General features: G+C 38.6%; 1 protein-coding gene across 1 annotated transcript in view; it reads left to right on the top strand.

Moving 5' to 3' along the window:
- LOC124555666 (glucose-6-phosphatase 3) overlaps positions 1 to 8,956 on the top strand; it is a 145,295-nt gene extending 136,339 nt beyond the window's left edge. The window contains exon 7 of the mRNA XM_047129654.1: positions 7,555 to 8,956. Within this exon, the coding sequence (XP_046985610.1) occupies positions 7,555 to 7,563 (9 nt within the window). The 3' untranslated portion in view covers positions 7,564 to 8,956. The remainder of the gene's footprint in view (positions 1 to 7,554) is intronic.
- Positions 8,957 to 22,403: the final 13,447 nt, after the last annotated feature.

The raw sequence follows: 22,403 nt of genomic DNA, 5'->3' as shown, positions 1-22,403 counted from the left end.
AAATGTCATTTTTCCTTGTAGTTTTGTAATTATGTATGTCATTCTTCCTTTTGAACTATAGTGGATTATTTGTATCAGATTTCACGATGGAATAAATACACTGTTGAAAAGTAGTCACAATTCCCAACTCTATAAACAGATGTCTACAAGATGTTAGTGGTGAGCACCACATATTATTCTTACAGCTTGTTTCTGAGCAATGAAGACTTTGAAGACTTTCCTTCTTAAAGATGAGTTAACATGTTAGCAAAGCCAGCCCTTAATTAATTCCAAAGTAATTAACAGCTTTTTCAGAAGTATTGTTTGCGTAACTACATATATGTTAATTTCAGGATTTAAACAAATAATTTGGCCTAACTCTTGTAGTAAAATAAACTGTTAAAAAGAAGCAATTTTCCGATGTATTCAGTTAATTGAATGAAGTAAGTTTTAATTGTAATTTGTGTAAATTTAACTTTGAAAAGTGTGTAGTTTCAGTACCTATTATTGTAAGGATATATAAGGGCCTGATGTTTGGTCCCGAGACAGTCAGTCCATGACCGAGTTTCAGACGAGAAACCTGTGTTGATTAGAACAACAACAATGCTTCAACTTAACTGTGAAATAATTGTTACACAATTAGGCCATGTGTTAAAACAATGACAGTGTCTGCTCCATGTGTACCTTCCTATTCTTCAAGAACTGTGAACTTTGTGCTTAGGTTTTTACTGCTTGTAGATGTTCAATAGTAAACTATTGTAGCAGTATGTGCAGGTTTGCCTGCAAACTATTAATGAGGCTAATGGAAAGTTAAAACAATAATGCACTGGCCATATATAACTGTGTATTAATAATCTACTGCATGAATTTATCATGCAGTAGATCAAATTTTATGTTGACATTTGTTTAGTTATAAATTTCATCCCAGGCCATCTCCTGGGAACTGTTCTTAAAGACATTTGTGCTGGACTCCATAATTATTCTAACTGATTCCCACTGAGAAGTATCCATACTGTAAGGCACTATGTCATTTATTGTAACCAACTGTGCATCATGATCAGAGAGAGCATTTGTTACTGAGTAAACAGTTATTTTCTTGCTTTGAGCTTCACCAAAGAAAACATTGTCATTTATGGGCCCTGCTGTCTTTAAACTCCTTGTTGGAAAGTTAATTACTGAGATCAAATTGTAGGATTCAAATAAGATCCCTGCATCATTTTTCCTATCAGAATTCTTTAGAAAATCTAAAGAAAGCCATCAAAAACAATTAACTGTTTGCTGCTGTCTGACAGCATAGTAAGGAATCCAGTTTTCTTAGAAACAGTTCAGAATATTCCAGTGGGAAATTAAAAGTGAACTATTTTTCAGTATTAGTTAACAGGCTGTACAGTGAGGGCCGATACTGAATGGATTTATTAATATAAAAATTTGATTTTTATTTTTTTCACTTCATGTTTGTCAGTGTCTTCTGCCTGGCGGTAAGGTGCAGCGTCTCAGTCACGTTGCCCAAAACCGAATAGAACCACCCTGAAACTCGTGTGTTGAACCTTCAGCAGCTAAACTTACATGTTACTGACAAGGTAATGCTACCGAACTACGCGTCTTACGATCTGACCGACCAATAGGGAGGCTTGGAGGTGGTCAAGTGGGGGTGGAACTGCAGCCGGCTGCCGGGAACGGACATGCCGTTTGCTCTCTTTTGCTGGCAGCTTCTAAACCGACCAGACGCCCTCCTAACCTGCTCTCTTGGGCGGCTGCCCATTCAGTCTTGGCGGCTTCTCCAGGCCTGCCTTTCTTTATGCCATTAAAACTTCACACAGGTTAAACTATGTTTTATTCTTCACCTCAACGGGTGCCTACCCCTTTCCCCTCTTGGCCAATCCTGGCACATTAACAAGGCACACACCTCTGTGTGCTGATCACAAAAAAATTACTTGTCTCAATGTTTTTGAACTTGAATTCTGCCTTAACACTGGATGGTTTTAAGTAATGGGCAGCTATATGCTATTGCGTTAGTGGGGAACTAATTTACACTGGAGGGGGGGGGGGGGGGGGGGAACTAGTTCCAATTTTGGCCTCCAGGTGCAAAGTGGTGCTGTGCAAAGTATGATGGTATGACATCCAAGCTGTCATTTGACAAGCCATAATGTAAGTGGACAGTTTGGCTCTTGAGAATAGAGACCATGCACTGTTAGTGAAACTGTTCTATGTGAATGGCAGCAGTTACAGTGGTGCATTGAGTGGGGATTGCCGACTGAAAGGTCTGAGGAGAAGCTCAATATCATTCAATGGTTTAAAGATGATGATGATGAAATTTGATAGCACGGCTAAGCTTGGTGTGGCACCTGCAAAAGGGAGGTGGTCTATCCCAGTGGAAGTTATTGATGATATTACTGTTGCCATAACTGACCATACAGCATCTGCCCCGGGTTGTGCTAGTGCTCGTGGAGTGTCAGAAAAATTGTCCACACCATGGTCAACAGTATGGAAAGTTTTGCAGCCTATCTTACACTGGTATCCTAGCGAGATGCATATGGTGGAGCAGCTGAAAACTAATGATCCACAGCAATGCTCTGAATTTGCTTTTTGGTTTCTGGCACTGATGAAAGTTGATGACATGTGGCTGGGCAACAGTCTATGGAATGACAAGGCACATTTTACACTGCAAAGTGCAGTGAATACACAGAACTGCTGCATTTGAGGTACTGTTAAAGTGCATGTTGTGCACGAAGAGCCATTGCACTCATCATATGTGGCTGTATGGTGTGGATTCACAAGCAACTTTATTCTCTGTCCACCTTCTGTGGAGAGACTACATCCAGAGAGCCTGTCAGGTGTAATGTGACACCTGCACATTATCGATACCTCCTTGTATGGCATGTGATTCTTGCTTTGCAAGGGTGCACCTGTGTGGAAGCCACTGTTTTCATGCAAGATAGGGCAACACCTTATGTCGCTCACCCTGTGGAAGATCTGCTGAACGCAACCTGCCTCAATGGCGTTTATCTCCAGAGGTTTTCCACATGCATGGCCTGCGAGATCACAAACTCTAAATCCCTGTGGCTTTTGGTTTGGGGAATACCTAAAAGAATGCATTACCTGGGACACATTTGGTTTCTACTTGATCTGAAGGCCAGTATACAGTAACATGTTGCTCAGATTCCACTGGAAGTGCTGTGAACAACTGTTGACCACGTAATTTTATGGGTGCAACTCACATAAATGTCTCTGGTGCTCATATTGAACAAATTGTGTAAGCAGCAGTTAATAATAAAATCAATGCAGGGCTATTCAAAAAGGAGGAACAGATTTCAAACATTTAGTGCTCCAAAACTACAAAAGATAGAAACACAATACCAACGTTCCTGGAAAGAGAAAAGTTCAAATTTTTGTGCATTCAGTATGAAAAACCACATATTACATGTCAAATATCAAAATGGTGGCTCATTTCCTGTCACACGTGAAGCAGCTGGCATCTTGTTATCGAATTCACAGCTTCAACACTGCGATGTCGCAGACTTTCAAGAGTGTCAGGCATAGGGAGGATAAAAATGCCATCTTTTACGTAACCCCACAGATAAAAACCATAAGTTGTGAGGTCTGGAGACCTGGGAGGTCACAAGTGATGAAGTTTTTCTTCTGCTCTTCCGTTTCCAATCCAACATACCGGAATGGCGTCATTCAGGTAACGTTGGATGTGCTTAGAGAAATTCTCTAAGCACAGTGTAATACCACTACCAAAGCCTCGTGGCTTCCATGTCATGACACGTTGCCACTGTTATCTGTGCCAGAGGTGGACATACTGGCTGTCAATAGGTGGGCATAATGTTCAGGCTGATCGGTGTATGCACTATGTCATACAATTGGATAATTACATGAATGTTATCTACAGATATCTTTGGTGCTTACAGTATATATAAGGAGCCACTGTAGGTGGACATTTACTAGGATCAATGGACATCATTTCAGTGGATTGCTCAGTTATGATAATCAGTAGTGCAGGTATTAGTGCCGCCGCCAAGAAGCTTTGTAGAATAATCAAGTATGTTTGAAAGGTTATTAAACAAATCACTTATTTGGTCATGCAAGTGTGAATAGATTGAAGTCAGACAGATAGAAATTTGTGAAGCAGCAAACAAGTTGAAAGTACACACTTTTGATGAAAGAAAAGTTCTTTGATTTCAATATTTACAGAAATAATATCTCACAATTATGCTAAGCATAATCATCTTGGGATTTGAAGCTCTTTTATTTCCATGTTTGCTTTGACAATGCGTATGTTTTTGGATAGGGTCCGCCTTATGCTGAACATAGTGATGAATATACAAAAACAATCTTTTCTGTTGTGTAAACTGGATATCTCAACTTATCAGAGCATTCTAACAATGGGACCATATGTATTGAGCCTTCTTGATTCTCTTTGTACTGAAGAAAAACAGTGCTTTTGCTGTCTCAGAATATTCATAGCACTACATATATGTGCTTTAGACACTGAAATGGTGGTAGATTATCCTCCTCAGAAATGTATTTGTTTGTTTTATTTCTTTAACCTGATCAGTTACACAATATGTAGAATTATCACTTTTTCTAGTATATTAAGACAAAAAAGTGCTTGAAAGAGTCATGTGGAGTTGATTCATATGCTTCATCTACTGTCTTAAGTATTTTATTTCTTATTACAGCTAAAACTGACATGTTGTAGGCATGTTTCAATGTTGTTGTTGTTGTTGTTGTTGTTGTTGTTGTGGTCTTCAGTCCTGAGACTGGTCTGATGCAGCTCTCCATGCTACTCTATCCTGTGCAAGCTTCATCATCTCCCAGTACCTACTGCAACCTACATACTTCTGAATCTGCTTGGTGTATTCATCTCTTGGTCTCCCTCTATGATTTTTACCCTCTACACTGCCCTCCAGTACTAAATTGGTGATCCCTTGATGCCTCAGAACATGTCCTACCAACCGATCCCTTCTTCTAGTCAAGTTGTGCCACAAACTTCTCTTCTCCCCAATCCTATTCAACACTTCCTTATTAGTTATGTGATCTACCCATCTAATTTTCAGCATTCTTCTGTAGCACCACATTTCAAAAGCTTCTATTCTCTTCTTGTCTAAACTATTTATCGTCCATGTTTCACTTCCATACATGGCTACACTCCATACAAATACTTTCAGAAACGACTTCCTGACACTTAAATCTATACTCTATGTTAACAAATTTCTCTTCTTCAGAAACGCTTTCCTTCGCATTGCCAGTCTACATTTTAAATCCTCTCTACTTAGACCATCATCAGTTATTTTGCTCCCTGAATAGCAAAATTCCTTTACTACTTTAAGTGTTTCATTTCCTAATCTAATTCCCTCAGCATCACCCGACTTAATTCGACTACATTCCATTATCCTCGTTTTGCTTCTGTTGATGTTCATCTTATATCCTCCTTTCAAGACACTATCCATTCCATTCAACTGCTCTTCCAAGTCCTTTGCTGTCTCTGACAGAATTACAATGTCATCAGCAAACCTCAAAGTTTTTATTTCTTCTCCATGGATTTTAATACCTACTCCGAATTTTTCTTTTGTTTCCTTCACTGCTTGCTCAATATACAGGGCTATTACAAATGATTGAAGCGATTTCATAAATTCACTGTAGCTCCATTCATTGACATATGGTCACAACACACTACAGATACGTAGAAAAACTCATAAAGTTTTGTTCGGCTGAAGCCGCACTTCAGGTTTCTGCCACCAGAGCGCTCGAGAGCGCAGTGAGACAAAATGGCGACAGGAGCCGAGAAAGCGTATGTCGTGCTTGAAATGCACTCACATCAGTCAATCATAACAGTGCAACGACACTTCAGGACGAAGTTCAACAAAGATCCACCAACTGCTAACTCCATTCGGCGATGGTATGCGCAGTTTAAAGCTTCTGGATGCCTCTGTAAGGGGAAATCAACGGGTCGGCCTGCAGTGAGTGAAGAAACGGTTGAACGCGTGCGGGCAAGTTTCACGCGTAGCCCGCGGAAGTCGACGAATAAAGCAAGCAGGGAGCTAAACGTACCACAGCCGACGGTTTGGAAAATCTTATGGAAAAGGCTAAAGCAGAAGCCTTACTGTTTACAATTGCTACAAGCCCTGACACCCGATGACAATGTCAAATGCTTTGAATTTTCGGTGCGGTTGCAACAGCTCATGGAAGAGGATGCGTTCAGTGCGAAACTTGTTTTCAGTGATGAAGCAACATTTTTTTCTTAATGGTGAAGTGAACAGACACAATGTGCGAATCTGGGCGGTAGAGAATCCTCACGCATTCGTGCAGCAAATTCGCAATTCACCAAAAGTTAACGTGTTTTGTGCAATCTCACGGTTTAAAGTTTACGGCCCCTTTTTCGTCTGCAAAAAAAACTTTACAGGACACGTGTATCTGGACATGCTGGAAAATTGGCTCTTGCCACAACTGGAGACCGCCAGCGCCGACTTCATCTTTCAACAGGATGGTGCTCCACCGCACTTCCATCATGATGTTCGGCATTTCTTAAACAGGAGATTGGAAAACTGATGGATCGGTTGTGGTGGAGATGATGATCAGCAATTCATGTCATGGCCTCCACGCTCTCCCAACTTAACCCCATGCGATTTGTTTCTGTGGGGTTATGTGAAAGATTCGGTGTTTAAACCTCCTCTACCAAGAAACGTGCCAGAACTGCGAGCTCACATCAACGATGCTTTCGAACTCATTGCTGGGGACATGCTGCGCCGAGTGTGAGAGGAACTTGATTATCGGCTTGATGTCTGCCGAATCACTAAAGGGGCACATATCAAACATTTGTGAATGCCTAAAAAAACTTTTTGAGTTTTTGTATGTGTGTGCAAAGCATTGTGAAAATATCTCAAATAATAAAGCTATTGTAGAGCTGTGAAATCGCTTCAATCATTTGTAATAACCCTGTACAGATTGAATAACATCGGGGAGAGGCTACAACCCTGTCTCACTCCCTTCTCAACCACTGCTTCCTTTTCATGCCCCTCTACTCTTATAACTGGCATTTGGTTTCTATACAAATTGTAAATAGCCTTTCACTCCCTGTATTTTACCCCTGCCACCTTCAGAATTTGAAACACAGTATTCCAGTCAACATTGTCAAAAGCTTTCTCTAAGTCTACAAATGCTTGCTGGAAACATAGGTTTGCCTTTCCTTAATCTAGCTTCTAAGATAAGTCATAGGGTCAGTATTGCCTCACGTGTTCCAATATTTCTACGGAATCCAACCTGATCTTCCCCTAGGTCAGCTTCTACTAGTTTTTCCATTCGTCTGTAAAGAATGTTTCAATAATTAACAATATTTGAATTGAAGTACTGGTTCTGGAAACCTGGGAGTGATTTAAGTAAATAAATATTCCTCACAGTGGAGCAGCTTCAGTGAAACTCCTACAAAATGGATTTTGAAAGATAGAATTTAATAAAAAATAGTCCTGATCAATTATAGATTTTAAAAAGTTTCCCGTATTTATTTCAATTTAATGACTTCATGAAAGTGTTTAGTAAATATTTGTAACTGTCATGTTTGTTCTCTTCTTCCAGGTGATGTGAAGTTGAAGCTTTGGTTATTGTTGCTGTTGCTTATATGAAGTAACCTAATGTGTTGAAACAACTGAAAATCATTTGGATTGCTGAGATGCAGAAATACCATGAAGATTGTTAGAGACTGCTTCCATATACATATTTGTTTCCAAGACAAAGGCATATTAGTTTATGTCAACATGTTGTATAAATGTGAGCCTCAGAATTCATTCAATTGTTGTATTTGCTGTTCGTGTATTTATAGGGTATTGCATCTGTATAAATATAATATAGAATAATTTCAAGTTACATAATATTGAAAGTTGAAACATGCACTTATTGTATGCACTAAATCCACAGAGTGCAATCATTGCATAATTATGATCATTAATTTGTGAATGTTTTGCATTAGTTGTACATTTTTGATAATATTGTTTCTGTTTGATTTTGCCATAAGGTTTGGTTGATCTGTGTGACTTAATGTGTGAAAAATATGTGCTACTTATCAGATGATAATGTGACTTTGGGGCAAAACTCGTGTCAAATTTTTGAGTTGAAATGTTTTATTCTGTGATGTAGTTGTCAGATCCTATAGTTGTAAAGTCAAGGTTTAAAACTGTTTAATGTCTCTCTTGTTTCATCCTTCAGTGACTATTCTGCTGAAATTTTATCACTCATGATATCTTGGTACTTAACCTCAAATTTTCTGTGTAGAGTGACTTAATTGGAGACATGACATACAGTTTCAATATGATGAACCAAACAGATCACTGTTTCATTTGTCAATCTGCTTCTCTGTGTGTGTGTGTGTGTGTGTGTGTGTGTGTGTGTGTGTGTGTTTGTTTTTCTTTCCATTTTTTACCTGATATCTCCCCATGTGAAATTATAAACACTACTAAACGTAACCAGTCATTTATTATAACTAAACACAGAACCCTATAGTAAATTCAGAATAAAAAATACAGTAATTGGGTTACTTTGTGTGGCTGATTGTATCTGTGTAGTGCATAAAGAGTCAAATGTAAATATGTAGCCTTTATTGTCAGTAATTTATTTATTTATTTACTTCTTCCAGCACACATTGTGGTATAGACCAGAACCCTTGTCCCAGATATCTGTTTTACAGTAATTTTCCACTTGAACAGCTTTACCTGTGTGCATGATCAGTATTCTTGGGATAAAATATTCAGGGTATTCAGAAATTCCCATTACAGACTTCTAGGACTTATAGAGAGAATGAGTATCTAACATTTCGAATAAGAACCCATGTGTGGACATGTCATCCAGCCATCCTACAGAGCATCAAAGTTATAGGCACCAGCACCTGTAAATGTATGTATATACAGAATGATTCTGTGATGATGTTACAAACTTTATAGGATGACAGAGAAGGCTAAATGTGTTGAGGTATTGGTCGCTGTATCAGAAAGTTACAAGCGAAAACCGTTCTGATGCCTCTGACAGTGGAATACGTGTACTGGTACTATTGTCAAGATTGTAGGGTAGGCAACTTTCAGAGGTGGTATTATGGACTAAAACAGGAAAAAAGCCTTTAAACATCAGCCTTAAGAACTATGAGCACTCATTCAATAGAGGAAATGTGTTTCACACTAGCTAAGATGAACAAGTGCTCGTAGCTCCTAAGGTATGCATTTAGAGCCCATGTTTACTGGACATTTTTTCTTTCTTTTGGTCCATACTACCACCTCTGAAAGTTGCCTATCCTACAATCTTAGCAGCAACAGTACCAGTACATGTATTCCACTGTCAGAGGTAGCAGAATGGTTTTTGCTTATGATTTTTGACTTGTTTGTTTCCGGTACTGGCGCCGTGACCTCAAACTGATACATTTATCTTTCTCTGTCATCCTGGAAAGTTTGTAACATCATCATGGAATCATCCTGCATATACATACATTTTCAGGCACCGGCACCTATAATTTTGATGCTTTGTAGCATCATTAGTTGATGTTTCTGGACACAAGCTCCTGTTCAGGATATCATGTACTCACTCTCCTCTACAAGTCTTATAGGTTTGTACTGAGAATTTCAGAACACCCATTATAATGGAAAATAGTTCAAAACCCAAGTATAAATTCTAACTAAAGATCCTAATCAGCCACAGCAAACTACACATGCTACTACATAGTTAACAAGTGCATATGCACAAGTCAATTAAGTACACTGAAATTTGCTGCTACCCCCATATGCTAAAAGTCTACAAAACAATCCGAGTGTACACTTCGTCCATTCAGGTGGTATTTTACACAAAGCATCATCTACAAAACACACAAAAAACTCATCACATTGTATTGGTTTAGAGGTGCAAGTGTACCACTACTACCACTGAACAAATATTGATCATGAACTGAACTAGCATGCACAGATGTACTGGATACTGTCTGCTGTAGTAGTGTCTCATCAGGTGTTTCTGAATCGAAGTCACTTTCACTAGCCTCAACATCCATATTGTGAAACCTTTCAGAACTGTCACTGAAATTATCATCACTTTCTAAAACCAGCTGCTCTATCTCCAAATTTGATAACCTCTTTTCACCATTGAAAAAAAAAAACAAAAACAAAAAAAAAAACCTCACTAATACAGTGGTAAACACAGATGAAAAGGTGTGCTTTTTTGTGGTTGTTTCACTGGACACATACTGTCGACGTGCACTCGAGTGGAAAATGTTATAAATAACACAGAATATGCTGTGTTGCCTGAATAGAGCTGTCATCTAGTGGACGAAGCTCAACTAATACCACAGTTTCAATGGCATGCAGATAACTTATCATTCCCACTAGCTACTAACCACATAATGCGGCAGGCAGATGTATCCATCCAACCCATTGTGAATTAGCAGAGCAGGGACGGATATATCTGCCATGCCTACTTAAAGGGTTAAGCACATTTAAGATATTTGTATGATTGTCATAGTCACCTGAGGATAGGCGAGTAGACACATGTAAATCATTTATCACTTCTCTCTCCTTTATTTAAAAAAGTGTATGGTTATGTGTTAAACTATTATGAAAGACTAACAGCAACTGGAATAAGTTGTGAAGATCATAAATATGCAGCTATAATTTAACAAGCAGTAAGTTATAAATTCCTGAAGTGTACTTAGCAGTCTACAAGGTTTTGGATGAAAGCATATTTACAGCATGTGCAACTCTTATTATTGCTTCTGTTTTGTAAGCTGAATTATTACTGTGTAATCCCAGATGTTTAAGATTGTATTTCATATAAATGAATCACAGTAATTATCGTATTTTTAAAGGAGGTCACTTCATTTATATGCAACTACAAAGAAATTAACAGTTACTGAGATATGAAATGTCTGAAGCAATGTAGTCATTCTTGGGAGTGGTATGTTCAAGATTGATTATTTGGGTACATGAGTGAAGAAAAGTAACAATAGTAGGCTTCAGACACTATTATGAATTAGGTACCAATATATAATTTGTGTTTCTGTTAATGGAGCCATAATAAAGAGCTCTTTATTGTGTATTCTACCAGCAGCCTCTTAATGTTACTTGTTATCTCTCTCAACTGAATAGCTACATTTTACCAAAAATATCATTTTTGTCACTATTCTCTTTAGGTGTTTTAAAATGTTGTTCTGTTGTGTGAAGAACTTGATCATATATATTTGATAGACTTTTTTTAGGTGGCCATGCATTTGGTGATGTTCTTGAAGCTGATAAATGAGTGACATTTTCTTCAGCAGGTACTGATGTTTCAGTATCTTGTTGCACCAATTGCAAAATTTGGTATGAAATAGTAGACTGCTTTTATGTGACACTAAGGCTGTAAAAATTTGAGTAGCTTCCTGATTTGAGTTCCTAAAATGAAAAACAGGTTTTTAAGGAAACGTTTGCTATACCAGTTTCTGCAGACAGAACATTACTGGAAGTCTGTTGCAGGCGACCTTGAGTAGAGATTGAATTTTTACAGTTAGAAACATACACAACATGTTTCTACATGTTATTTCAGATACAAAATACCAATTTATTGAGTTTGATTTTGGTGCAACTGATAGAGTATCTAATTTTGGAGGGATAGGGGCTCTATAAAATATGGTATTTTATTTTTAAAAAATTATGCAGATACCCTCATTAAGAATTCGTAAAGGTACTGAAGCCATAAACACTCTATGAAACCTTCTATATTTGTTTACAACAGATGATACTTTTTCCCGAAGTAGTAATGTGCTGAAACCATACAGATAGTGTGGTTTAAATAACATGGAAGAAAAGTAAAACTACCGTCACAATGATTCTGTAGTAAAATCAAATTTTTCACTGCATAACTATTTAGTGTCCACACTAGATCAAACTTATCCTCCATATGAGTCTGTTGAGTCCCAAAATGGAAGCTGGATTTGTCAGTATTGGTACAATGATGGATTAATCAAATATGGTGCCTCTGGAGAGTTTTTGTTTCGGTAATTTGGCATTAAAGTTGAAACAAGTGTGAGGTAAATTTACAAAGTATTTTGTAGATGCCCTAGCAGTATAATTTTTTACACTGAAGTATTTAAAGAAATTAATTAAATAAAACATTAATAGTATTTGTCTGTTTCATTTAGATTAGAAGGTGTGCTCTGTAGAATATCCTGACCAGTTAAAGAGTCAAAAAGTTTATTTTACTGTAGACTTGGTACATATACTTAATCTGCACAAGAGCTTGAGCTTTAAGTTTCAGTATTTTTTGTCTGTGACATTAGTTTTCAGGCTATTAACCTTCTTCTCTACTGTCTCACGAAGTGCAGTCATTTCATTTTCTGGCAATATTTCAAGTAATCACTTGTCATGACATTCAGTTGTTAACATTTACAGTCACATTCAGTAATCATAAGTACTTGTTGGTGATTGTGACAAGTTTGTAGAAGTCTCTGCTACCCATGTTCATTGTTTCCATGTGCAGGTGCAGCATGCACAAGTGTAGAGAAGGAAATTTGTTCATGTCTCAAATAAGAACATGTTAAATATTTGCACAGTTTTAACCTTATACAGAATTGTACATGGGTGCACAAGTGACTTGCGTATTTATACTTGTCAAGTACGCTGTGACAGGTGTAGCCATCCTAAGGTAATACTGCAAAAGAATTGTAGCACAGCCTCTATAGACATAAGAAGCACTGTGAAGGAAATTGTTGTGAATAATTATGATTTCAGCCTCCAGTGATATTTCTCACATAGGCCTGTGACAAATGAATTTATGGGTGAAAATCATTTCCTAATGTAGCAAACAGACTAATCCCTGAAAAAAGATTTGGCTAAGAGCATACCTGTCAGTTAATTAATTCTGAAGATAATACTCAAATGTGACTTCAGGTACAAAAGCCCATTGCTGCTTGTGAGGATTATATTGATATTCTTTGTTACGGTCATTTATAAATTCGTTTATGAAAACTTATCTAAATGTCTATCAAATTGGTAGCAATAATTTGATCATATTAAATAATTTTGTTGTTCAAGAGATGTAATGGAAAGAGGCTGAAGTACAGATATGAATGAAAATAAATAAAAATAATATATATAATATATTTATATAAAATGATAAACAACAGAGGAAAATTTACCAGTGTAGGTTGGTGCTGAAACTGTGAGGTTTTGAGGGGAAATAATGAAACAGCTGAAATCTTTGTACATGCAAAGTTAACCCCATGGAGCACACAGACAGACTATAAATCAGTATGCCTCATCATTTTTCTGAGTTCTGTGTTTGAGACATCAAGATGACTAAAAGTTTAATGTTCCTAGAGGTGAACAGAATAGTCTTTGATTATAGGCAGTTGTAGACTAGAATGTATGGAAGTTGGAACACATTTGTTAAAAATAGTAACAAGTGGTATCAGGTTTGTGTTTAGTGTATGGTATTTAATGTGAGTTAGACCCATGATGGTATATTGTGTATGTGGAAGCTGCTAAATCCCACCATTTCTTTAACTTTCTCCAACCATCACCCCCCCCCCCCTCTCCACACACACACACACACACACACACACACACACACACACTTCTTTCTGTTTTCCCCCCACTTTCAACCCCAGCCTTAGAACTGAAGTGAATTTTTTTAATGTAGAGGAAAACCGCCTGTAGTAAAGCACAAAAATGCAAAATGATAACAGGAAATTTAGCAAAACATTAACACAGTGTCAGTTGTGTTGTGAGAAAAGATTGTTTCTTTTCTTTTGTATTTCAGTAATTATTTTTTTTTTGTTCTACCCTGAGAAGGTGAAGCGTATCTCCTTATATATTGTGTGAATAAATTTTTCTGGATGATGCTAGCATTTGTCTTAAATGTTATTGATAACGTTCAGCTGCTTTTCTGTTGTCTCAAAGTGTTGAGATCCTGAGCTGTGTGTATCCATTTAAAGTTTGAAAGCAATGTCCGTAGCAAAAATATGCCGTGAATTGTGGCTACTGCTGAAGCCATTCTTGAGTTTTCCTAGTCTATTTTAATATCCTTCATTATATTTGAAAAAAGCAGTATTAGTAATGCCAAAGAGTAATGAATTATATTTATCAAGTTCCTGGAACTATTTTTGTGGCTATGAATAGCAGAAAAGGAATGAAAATACATGGGTGTGTGTGTGTGGGGGGGGGGGGGGGGGGGGGGGGGCGGCGCGCACGCGAGAGTGAGTGAGTGAGAGAGAGAGAGAGAGAGAGAGAGAGAGATGTCAGTTGCTGAACTTGTCAAAGGTGGTTTAGCTACGTTATTTAATGTAGTTCGGAGTATTCTTTTTCGGGCAGTGTTAAATAACTAACACACAGTAGTAATGCCAGTTTCCAGTTGTTTTAATATAATTAAGTTTATGTCATCGGACTGATGTAAAATGCAATGTTTTTATTTCAGTACAAGCAGCAAATTTCTAATGACTTCCTATTGAATATGCTGTAATAAAAGTTATGAAACTGTCTTCAATTGTTGTATATATGTTCAGAATACATTTAAAATTAATTTTATTACAGAATTATTATGTGATATCAGAAAATGTTTTCTAGTGGATGTTGTTAAGTGTTGAAAATGTGTCAAAAATAAAAATTAAAGTACTCCTGAATCAAACAGAGTAACTTCAGTCTTAGTTCTTCCCCTTTGCTATTTCTACAGTGTTCTCAGTCAGCTAATAAACTTTTTTGAGTTATGTAAACTGAAGCATGGGTTTCTTTGTGTAGAATTTAAGGACTTCAACCATGGATGTACACAGCGAGGAGACAGCTGCCCCTGTCGTGTCCCGACTGCCCCTCATTTTTCCTTCCTAAAGAAATTATCTTCAAATACAAAATTAACATGCTGCCCCCACCACAGAGACAACTGTATCAGTTTGAAGAAAGATGGAGCATGTAATGGATACTGACTAGTAGCAAGTGCAATCAGAACCATGTGTTGTTAAAATGTAAAGAAAGAACTTTGTCAACACATAAAACAGACTGTACAGAAGAGTTAGATAACAGTATAAAGTCTGATGTCAGAAGTGAAAATTAGATCGATAAATTGCAGTTTCTCAGACTACACAGAATCAATGCCTGTAGCAGGGAAATTAAATCTAATGTTAAATGTGATAAAATCTATTAAAAATCAAAAATCTGTTAAATAATTCATTTTTAATTATGCATTTAGGACATAAACTTAAAAATGGGGCAAAACTTTAAATTGGTTAAATACCACTTCTTCTTTCTTCAAGAGAGAGTGTGGAAACGTACTTCAAAGAAAGATAGAAAGGTGACAATAATAACAGGCTCATGTCATGTACAAATATGTAAATAAAGGGCATTCTGTTAGTAAAAGGGTGAATGGCCTTTCAGATCATGATGCACAAATTTTAACACTAGAAGGATTTTGTACTCAAACAAAGTCACGTACAATTACAAACTATGTAGGGAAGTTAATCCAACAGCAATAGTGAGTTTTTTAAACTTTGACAAGGAACAAAAGTGACAAGATGTTTATAGTGCTGATAACATAGATGACAAATATAATGCTTTCCTTAACACGTTTCTCATGCACTTTGAGAGTTGCCTTCCATTAGAACATTCTAAACGGGGTACTAGCAGTAAAAGGCAGCCTGGTTGGCTGACAAGTGGGATAAGGATATCGTGCAGAACAAAGTAGGAATTATATCAAAATGTTAGAAGTAGTCATAATCAAGCTATAGTAGCCCATACAAACAGTATTGTAAGGTGCTTAAAATGTTATTGGGAAGGGAAAGAATATGTGGTACACAAACAGAAAAGCTAATTCACAGGATAAAATTAAAACCATATAGTCAATTGTGAAGGAAGTGTCTGGTCAGCAGTACGAGGTCGATGATATGAAGTCAGTTCATAGTAAAAATATTTCTGTTACTGATAAATCAGATATATGTACAGTATTTAACAATCAATTTCTGAGCATTGCTGGTGAATTAAATAAAAATTTAGTTTCTACAGGGGATCATATAACACTCTTAGCAAATGCCTTTCCAAGATTTACGTCTGAAATACTCCTCTGTGATACAGACAAGGGGGAGATTGAGTCAATAATTAAATCACTGAAGACTAAGGACTCTGGATGTGATGGAGTGCCTAGCAGAATATTAAAGTACTGCTCATAAACATTTTATTTTTATCTATTATTACTTTTATGTTGTAATCTCAAGTACTGACACATTCCATGACCTTGGAGATTTGTTCCTCAATTTGGTCCTACAGAACTTGACGTGTAAATAAAATAAGTAAAATAAAACCAACAGAAATTCCTACAATATTTTTGAGGGTTTATTTGTCATTCATTTTTAGCGGTTATGAAACAGGCAGCTGAATTCAAACTTGCCCATTCTTATCTTGAAGATGATGCATATAAAGGTTGTTACAAAAATGCAATTTCATCTGAAAATTTCTAGAAAGTGCACAGTGTAACATTGCATGATTGGTTATTAACGGTACTAGGTTTAGAAGTATAAAACTGGAATTTCCCCATAGATGGTGCTAGCCATCAGTGTAGGACCCATTAGACCATGTCTGCAGCACCATCTGCTTCCTCTAGCAGCTGACGGCGAATGTCAACACACAGTAATCCAAGTTCTATATATTGGTATCTGTTTCAAACCTGTAAACATGTCGGGTTTTGTGCCTATGAACTACGCTTTGTGGACGGTATTGGTTTTCTGTTATCATTTGAAAAAAACTGCTGCAGAATTGCATTGAAAGCTTGTCAAAGTTTTTGGTGAACATGCTCTTGGGAAAATGCAGTGTTTCGAATGGTTCAAAAAATTCAAAAGTGGTGACTCTGACATGAGAAATGACGAGTGCGAGAAACCACCAAAAAAAGTTCAAAGACAATGAATTGGATGAAGATGATGCTCAGGCTCAACAGGAACTTGCAAAACAATTGAATGTGATGCAGAAAGCCATTTCTCTTCGGTTGAAACCTACAGGAAAGGTGCAGAAAGTTGGAAAATGGATTCCACATGAACAGAATGAAAGACAGCAAGCAATTTGGAAGACCACTTGTGAAATGCTGCTCACCAGTTGCAAAAGAAAGTCATTTCTCCAACAAATAGTGACAGGTGATGAAAAATGGATATATTTTCAGAACCCTAAGCATTGTAAATCATAGGTGAATCCAGGCAAATCATCGACATCCACTGAAAGACCAAATCGCTTTGGAAATAAGACAATGCAACGTGTTTGGTGGGATGAAGAGGGTGTCATCTATTATGAGCTGCTAAAACCTGGTGGAACCGTTAACACTTATTGCTAACAGCAGATGATCAATTTAAATCAAGGATTACATGAAAAATGACTGGAATATGGAAAAAGCAACACAGTCACATTGCTCCATGATAACGCCCCATCACATACAACAAAACGGGTCAGGGAAATGATCGAGGCGTTCATTTGGGAAATACTAGGGCATGCAGCTTATTCTCCAGACTTGGCTCCATTCAATTATCATCTATTTGTATCACTGGGACATGCTCTCGCTGAACAATGCTTCAATTCATATGAAAATGTATGAAAATGGCTTGCTGACTAATTCGCTTCAAAAAAAGAATTGTTTTTGTCTTGTGACATTCATAGCCTGCCAGAGAGGTGAGAGAAATGGATAAATAGCAATGGAGATTATTTTGAATAAAATATTGTTTATCAGTTTCAAACAACAGACTTGTAATTATTGCAATCAAATTTCGGTTTCATACTTCTACACATGATATATACAATCACTTACAGTGTAGGCATATCAGTAGAAAAAATACAGTACATGAAGAATTAACTGTGAGAAAGTTTTGTGCAAAATGGGTACAGCATTTCTTAAATGCTGACCAAAATAAAGTTTGTAAATTTATTTCAAAGTAATGTTTGAACAATTCTAAAAAGAATGCAACAGATGATGCACACAAATTTTTTGAGCCTCGAGTCCACCACTTCATGTCATAAACAAAATGACAGTCAAAGCATTGAATGGAAACTGGTGGCTTTGCCCAACAACAAGAGAAATTGATTACAGTGGCTAGAAAGGTTATGGCCACCATTTTTTGTATGCAATTCCTTATTCAGTGCCCCAGATAGGACAAAACAATAACTGCTGAAAAAAATATGAGATGAGAAGCATGGATTGCAAAAGAAAATTACATGTAAACAGGACAATGCATCTGCCCACAGAGATGATTTGGCAGTGGTACAACTGAGGAATTTGGAATACATGTCAGTTAATATCCATCATATTCACTAGATTGGCACCCTTTGACTTCTCTGTATAAGAAATGTGTTATGGTAAGTGTTTTGAATTGAATAAACAGGTTGTGGCAGCTGTAAATTGGTGTTTTGCAGCCCTTTCAAAAGTCTTGCTTTTGTATAATATGAGGTTGTCATGGAGCTCTGCTTTAAAATATACCACAGAAAATAATTTTTATACACGGTTGAATAATATCCCCCTGTAAATCTTGCAATTTGGCCCTCTTAATACTTTGACACTGTCAAACATATCACAGAATCATAAAGTGATTAACCATCTCAACATGTATGTTTTTTGTGGGACAGATTTAGTCATTCCGTATTGTGTGTTCCATTTATTTTCTTTCTGGTGTACAATTTAAAAATCTACTGTTTATTTCATAACACATGTACTAAGTTAAATAATTAATAAACTAAAACACAGAAGAAAAGCCATATAAATAACTACATATTTTAAGTTAACTAATGACAATTCACATATGACGGAAAATACATACTTATTTCAACACATCCTATATGCTTACTCATTGACAGACCACTACGATGCATGGCTCCACCATACAGAAGACTTAGCTCTACAAGAAAAAGGTACTGTAGCTATAGTGTTGCTTAAATGGTGGAGTATGACAAGGAATGTGAAGAGAATGTGTGGGTCAACTTTAGAAAATAACTGGTTGGGCTTCCAGTAATTCCTTCACAGTAGATATGAAGCAAACTACAGATCTGCTAATAAGCCTGTAATACTGCTCAATTATTGTGAGACAGCAGACTGGTGGAGCTTGGGATACGTGATCGTTTGTTGTATGCCTGTGTGAGCTGTTGTTTGTCTAGTTTTATCTGTACATCTATGAAGCATATATGTAGAGGACTGAACAATAGTCTTTGTTTCTGGCCTGAAAGATTGTTCTTGAAGCTTTGTAGAATCTTCTCACAAGATGTGATGTCTTTGTTTGAATTGTTGTAAATGTATTGGGAATGGCAGCATTCGCAATGAAATAGTAATAAAATATTATGTAGCACAGTCTTGATCGAACAAAAACACTTTGATTCATATGTGGTGACTGGTTTCGACCTGATGAGGATCATCTTCGGACCTTACTCCAGTGATGATGTCTGGAGACGCTGGCACAGAGAAGCAACTGTGGGCACCACCCACTCCCATCAGTCAGTGGAATTGTCTCCACATCTCATCACTGAAGTATGATATTGTTTTTATGTGATAAAGACTCTACTTTATTATATTGTTTACTTGATTGAGCGTCTACCAGTTACGATGTTTCAACATTCTTGTTACATTCTGTCACCAGTCATCATACAAGCCTATCATTTTAACCGTCTTTCTTGTATAAGCTTGATACCCTCCTTGAATGAGATCTAGAGTCTACATTAAAAGCACAGTTTTCACAAAATGTGGTACACTCCCCTGCAGGTCTGGGCGGTAGAATAGGCCTGAGGTATTCCTGCCTGTCTTAAGAGGCAACTAAAAGAAGTCTCACACGTTTTGGCCTTTATGGGATGGTCCCCAGTACGGTTTGAACTTCATTCTTCAAAATTTTCCCAAAGGGGGAGCCAATTGGGGAAGGGCGCCTTACACGGTGCATCGTGTCCATCGTGCGCTGAGACCTATTGCATCATTCGTCAATGTGGATCTGTACTTCTGCCCATTCTCCAACTATTAGGTGAGGTCACCCTCCTGGGTGAGTATTTTTCCATCAACTGTGCAGTATTGTTTTTTACACTGATGATGATAATGGACTTGTTTGCTTGGTTGCACCTGATATCCAGCACAGTAGTCAGTCTGTTGTGGTGGGGCCACCATGTACCCTGTTGGTTGTAGCCCCCTGACCACACAATGATCGATGTGCAGATGCCTGCACTGTTAACTCCCCACGTATGCCGAGGAGTTGATGTCCGTCACCCTGGGGCATCGGGACTCCCGGCAATGGCCATCCTGCCAGGTAGCCTTTGCTGCAGCTGGGTAGTGCCTGTGGGGAGGGGCCCTGCTGGAATGGGTAACATCAGGGTGGATGACACGCGATGAAGCAGAGTACACCATCTCTTGCTGGTGGTCAAACACCAGCAGTCTCTAAGCATTCACAGGCTCAATTCAATGCACAGAAGTATGACCCCAAATCATTCCCCTCCCTAGCCACACCATGGGAGGAACACCAGGCCAAGGATGGCAGTGACACTTACTCACCTCATTACCTTGTACGTTCAAGAACTGATGGGGTATCTTTCATGACGATGAAGCCTGAGTTTTTTGTTGAGCATTTAGAGGACATGTTTGGGGAGGTGGTGGGCTTGTCCAAAATCAGATCTGGGTCAGTCTTGATCAAAGCTGCATCCTCTGCCCAGTCATGTATGTTACTCGCTTGAGACAAGATGGGGTATGTCTCTGTAACCATCACGCCCCATAAGAGCTTAAATATTTCACAGGGACCCTCTTTTGCAGTCTGCCGACGAGTTGCGCCCCAACTTAGAGCGGCGAGGTGTACATTTTGTTCGGTGTGTCCATTGGGGTCCAAGGGATAATCAGCTTGTCACCGGTGCTTTCATCTTCGCCTTCAAGGGTGGTACATTACCTGAGAAACTCAAGGTGATGGTATTCTGCTGTGATATAAAGCCCTATATCCCTCCCCCAATGTCATGCTTTAAATGATGGAAGTTTGGCCATGTGTCTTCCTGCTGTACTTCCAGCGTCAAATGTCGAGATTGTGGATGCCCTTCACATTCCAATACTCAATGTGCCTCACCTCCCAGATGTGTCAACTGCAGAGAGCACCATACACCTTGCTCTCCTGACTACAGGATTCTCCAGAAAGAAAGGAAAATCATGGAGTACAAGACCCTGGACCAACTGACGTACACTAAGGCTAAGAGGAAATTCGAACACCTACATCCTGTATGTATGACATCGTCTTACACCGCCACTACAACAGTTCTAGCCTGATCAGCTCCGCCAACCCCAGTCACCTCTCAGAGCCAGAAGACTACACCTCCCCCCTTGGTGGTGGGGGGCATTTCCCTTCCTGTTGCTCCTGCACCACCACCTTTGGGAGCAACACCCCCCCCCCCCCCCCCCCCCCAATCATCAGGGATATCAGTCCCTACTTCTGAGCTGGAAAAGTGTTAGTCTTCTTTGGCGCCTCTTGCTAGGAAGGGGTCTCTTGGGTCACTCACTTTTCAGGTTTCTGCTAGTGGGAAAGATGACACCCGCCAATAGCTGAAGAACCCAAAAGCAGCTGGTTGTAGGGATTCACACTCATCCTCAGTCCCGGAGACTGAATCAGTGAAGTCCTCCCAGCCAGGGAAACCGAAGGAGCAGCGAAATAAATCCAAAAAGAAGGTCCCCAAGACCAAGGGAATTGCGGTGGCACCGACACCACCGCTACCTACAAGTTCTGCATCTGCAGATGTGGTGGAGATTCTAGCGTCCGCTGAGGACCTAAATCTCGCCGGACCCTCAGACACAATGCATATAGACTGCTCAGGCAATATGTCGGTGGCAGCAGGTGACCCTGAGGCATAAACTGTCTTATTGAATGTTCCATGCCTTCCCAGTCTCACGATGATGTCATCCTCCAGTTGAACTGTGGTGGCTTTTTCCACTGCCTAAGCTGGGCAAATGTTAAGCTTTACACCTGCTTCCTTCATTGCCCTCCAGGAAACCTGGGTCCAGGCAATGCAGACCCTGCCATCTGCGGCCATAAGGGATACTACAGGAACTGTAGTGACTGTAATAAAGTGTCAGGTGGAGTGTGCGTTTATGTCCTAAACTCAGTCTGTAGTGAACCTGTGCCCCTTCAAATCCCTCTTGAAGCTGTGGCTGTCAGCATAAGGACGACACAGGAAATAACTGTCTGCAATGTGTAACTTCTTCCAGATGGTGCAGTATCCCAGTATGTATTAACTGCACTGATTGATCAACTCCCTAAACCTTTCCTAGTTTTGGAAGATTTTAACGCCCACAACCTGTTGTGGGATGGCACCGTGCTTACTGGCTGTGTCAGAGATGTCGAAACTTTACTGTCTCAGTTTGACCTCTGCCTCTTACATACTGGGGCCACCACACATTTCAATGTGGCTCATGGTAGTTACTCAGCCATTGATTTATCAATCTGCAGCCCAGGACTTCTCCCATCTGTC

Source organism: Schistocerca americana, chromosome X, assembly GCF_021461395.2.
Source record: "Schistocerca americana isolate TAMUIC-IGC-003095 chromosome X, iqSchAmer2.1, whole genome shotgun sequence".
Taxonomy (NCBI): domain Eukaryota; kingdom Metazoa; phylum Arthropoda; class Insecta; order Orthoptera; family Acrididae; genus Schistocerca; species Schistocerca americana.
The sequence above is the reverse complement of the archived record's forward strand: the minus strand, read 5'-3'. Positions and strand labels throughout refer to the sequence as shown.